At 38.5% G+C, this 3,435-nt stretch overlaps 2 protein-coding genes across 2 annotated transcripts; both read right to left on the reverse strand.

Moving 5' to 3' along the window:
* On the reverse strand, positions 1-574 carry NEMIN01_2469 (uncharacterized protein; the record flags this gene model as incomplete). Its single annotated transcript, XM_051478411.1, has 1 exon — positions 1-574. A coding segment is annotated over one exon (574 nt), but the record flags the coding sequence as incomplete, so codon positions are not given.
* An 865-nt stretch (positions 575-1,439) lies between these two features.
* NEMIN01_2470 (uncharacterized protein) lies at positions 1,440-3,137 on the reverse strand (the record flags this gene model as incomplete). Its single annotated transcript, XM_051478412.1, has 1 exon — positions 1,440-3,137. The coding sequence occupies one exon, from the start codon at positions 3,135-3,137 to the stop codon at positions 1,440-1,442; it is 1,698 nt and encodes a 565-aa protein (XP_051334372.1).
* Between the last annotated feature and the right edge of the window lie 298 nt (positions 3,138-3,435).

Below are 3,435 nucleotides of genomic sequence, written 5' to 3' on the forward strand. Positions count from 1 at the left end.
TATTCTCCGAGTAGAGCAGGTTTGCAATGTGGCAGAGAGACTCCTTATCCAGTCTTTTTCTGGCAGTTTCCATCATGTATTTCAGATCATAAAAAAACCTTTCATCATCAATCCACAGAGTGCATGTTCTTGGGCTTGCTAGGTCAGGCATCTCGTCATTTATGTCGATCCCCAGCTGTTTACTCCTGTCATCCTGTATGTGTATTCCAAGACAAGGACTGTATATGTGGGTGTTTGGCTTTATAACATCATTGATTACGCTGATGAAATGCTTTCTTACTTCCTCTTTTTTTTTATCCTTCAGTGCCTTGTATAGGCCATGCATGGCATGTTTTCCATATGTATTGTATGAAAAGTATTCTATCATTCTATTTTCAAGCGTATCCAAGATCTGCACTACTTCACTAGTATTGTCTGCACCGCTTACTATCTCTATACCCTCATCAAAGATACGATATATCAGATATGTGTAGTCTTTTGGAGTGTCGTGCTTCAGAAGATCATCGGTGGACTTGATGCCCTGGCATGCAGTGAATATTTTCTCCACATTGATATTTATTTTAACTTCTTTCATATGTCCGTTGTAAAAATTTTAATTGAGAAAGTATTTTAATTTGCTGAGTTATTCATTCTACTGGTGCTATTATTATCAGATATTGGCTGAATATTCTCAGAGCAGCTGACTGGTCTACTAGGCACTAACTGCTTCATTTATTGTGTTTGCACGAGTTAATTGCAGTGCTCTATTGGCCAGTGTATCTGTGCGGTGATTGATCAGTAGATATAGCTTGGGGATAGAGACAAGTTTAGTGGGTCTCTGCCAGTACCAGCTATCTGTTGTGTCTCAGTCCTGTTCCTTTGCAGAATAAATGTGCCATAAACTCTATTTCTAATCTAGCTTGTGTATGTGTCGGTAAGGGAAACAGGCCAAAGACAGATGTGTGGGATCACTGCTGTGCATCTATCTGCTCTTTCCTGGCCTTTTGACAGTGGGAATATAAGGTTCATGCTCAGAGCGCAGTGTGCAAACAAATTTAAATAAGTGCAGTAGGATACAGAAAACAAAATGAAAATAAAATAAAATAAAATAATAAATAGTACAGAGAGTGAAGAGAGCTAGTATAGTTTTATTTCTTGTGTTTTATTTTGGAGAGTTTTATTTTGCACTGCACAGGAAAGGACTTAGTGAACAAGGAGAAGAGAGTAGATGAGAGGGAGAGTAAGTGGAGGAGAAGAGAGAAGGGGTGCTGGTGGTGTGAAGAGGAGAAGTGCTCATTGGCAGTGGAGAAAGAATGAAGAGTAAGTGCAAGTGTAGTTTATTGTACTGTTGACTGACCAGTTAGATAGTTAGAGTCAGGTGGCCCAAGGGAGCACAGCGAGTAGTGCTTTGGGGAGTATTCACTGTGCAGTGTAGTCATTGTATGCTAGTGACTATTGAGTTAGTTGTTGGTGCTTTTCATTCTGTTTTCTATTCTGTAGCCAAAGAATATTGTTGATACTATAAAGAGAACAACTAAGAACACGGACACTACAATCTTTAGGGCTGAAACTATCTTGCTTTTTGTAGATGCTGGATGCGGTGGTGCTTGTTCTTCGAATGATGGCTGTTCATCAAGTGGTGACTGTGGTGATGGTTGTGCATGCATATCTGTTTTTGGCTGTTCATCAAGTGGTGACTGTGGAGATACTTGTTCTTCTAATGGCGGCTGGTCATTAAGTACTGGCTGTGGAGGTACTTGTTCTTTGAATGGTGGCTGTTCTTTTCCATTGAGCTTTGTTTCTGGCGCTTTTACTGCTTCTTCAGGCTTTTCTAGTTCTTTTGCTTTCGGATTCTGAGCTTCTAAAGTTCCTTTTATTTTCATGTGCAAGTAGTTTACTTGGGCTTGGCTTAAGTTATCAAAAAACTGCAGATTATCTTGAAGAAAGAGAATGTCACCATATAGTGATTCTTCTTTTTTTATCTTCCACTCTAGTGATATTATATCGTTTTCTATATCACTAATAGTGCGCATTTTATTTTGACTTTTCAAAGATGTTCCATCATATTCTTTCTTTTCTGTTTCTAATGCTTCTTTTTTTGCTCTTAGTTTAGCAACTTCTGTGTCCACTTTATGCTTCAAATTTTTATTGACTTCTATGAAGTCTCTTGCAAAAACACTCAGATTTTCCCCAAGTTTTAGGGTCTTTGGCTCGCCTGTTCCACCCAAAAGGTCGATATTGTTTGTAATGTATGCTACTTCACTAATCATGTGCTTCTGCATGCTTTTTTCAGCTATAATTGATTCTATATTCTCAATAACGGAAAAGACCACTTTGAAGTCTTCTTCAGAGGCAAATAATCCATTCACTTGGTCAATTATAGACTGTTTTTGAGCTTTATCGTTGTTCATTTTTTTAATCTTTTTGATTATGCCTAGAATTTTAAAGTAGTTTTCGTGGATAAGATACAGACCATAGTTTACCAATAGTAAATTAGTCTTTTCATCTCTTTTAGTGTAGAGGCCATATACAGTGTAGTACTCTTTTATGGACGCGGATGCAAAGTCTTTTAGAAGAAACATGCCCGTTGGCTGTAGTGAACTAGATAAGTGATAAAAGGTATCCCTGTTCAAACTTTCTGTAGTATAATCAGCCATGCTTCTCAGGCTGGGAAACATTGCATCATTGATCTCTAGCGTGCATGTTCTGGCGCCTAGAGTATCATCGCTGGCATCTAACTTTATTTTCTCGACTGCTTCAGTCTTCCTACTTATCCCATGCTCTGGGTTGTATACAAGGGGGTTCATTTCCATAAGTTCATTGGCTAACTCGATGGCATACGATCTGATTATTTCATCCTTTTCTTCATTCTTTATTGCATCATTTAATTTACTTATAATCCGAGGAAACACAGGGTATCTGTATATAAAAGATTGGCAGATCTCATTTTCAGCTGTTTTTATGATATATTGATTGTCGTCAGCACTGTACGAGCTGTCTTCTATTTTCAGATTGTCTTTGAGCATGTGCTTGAGAATAGCTAAACGACCTACATTATTATCACACTCAATAGCCATCTTCACGCCAAATATACTTTTCATAGCTTTGCATGTTTCTACTATTCCTTTTATGTCTATCACTAATTTGACTTCTTTCATGTGTCCGTTGTAAAAATTTTAAGCGGAGTAATTGCACTTTAATTGCTCGGGTTATTCTACTGGTGCCTCTGCTGCAGCTCATTGGCTGAGTATTTGAAGAGCGAGTGATTGGTCCATTGGGCACTAACTGCTGTCATTTGCTGTATGTGCACAGATTGAGTGCAGTCTGTTTGTGCCCGTGCCAGAGTGCATCTTCTGCTGCTCTCTGCGCGTGTGTCTTTGTTTTAGCATCTTCACACTTTGTACTGCTGCTCCTGTTCATTTATTTTTTATTGTTGCACTTGTCCACTGTTCATTT

Source organism: Nematocida minor (genome assembly GCF_024244105.1).
Source record: "Nematocida minor strain JUm1510 chromosome Unknown 7851, whole genome shotgun sequence".
NCBI lineage: Eukaryota > Fungi > Microsporidia > Nematocida > Nematocida minor.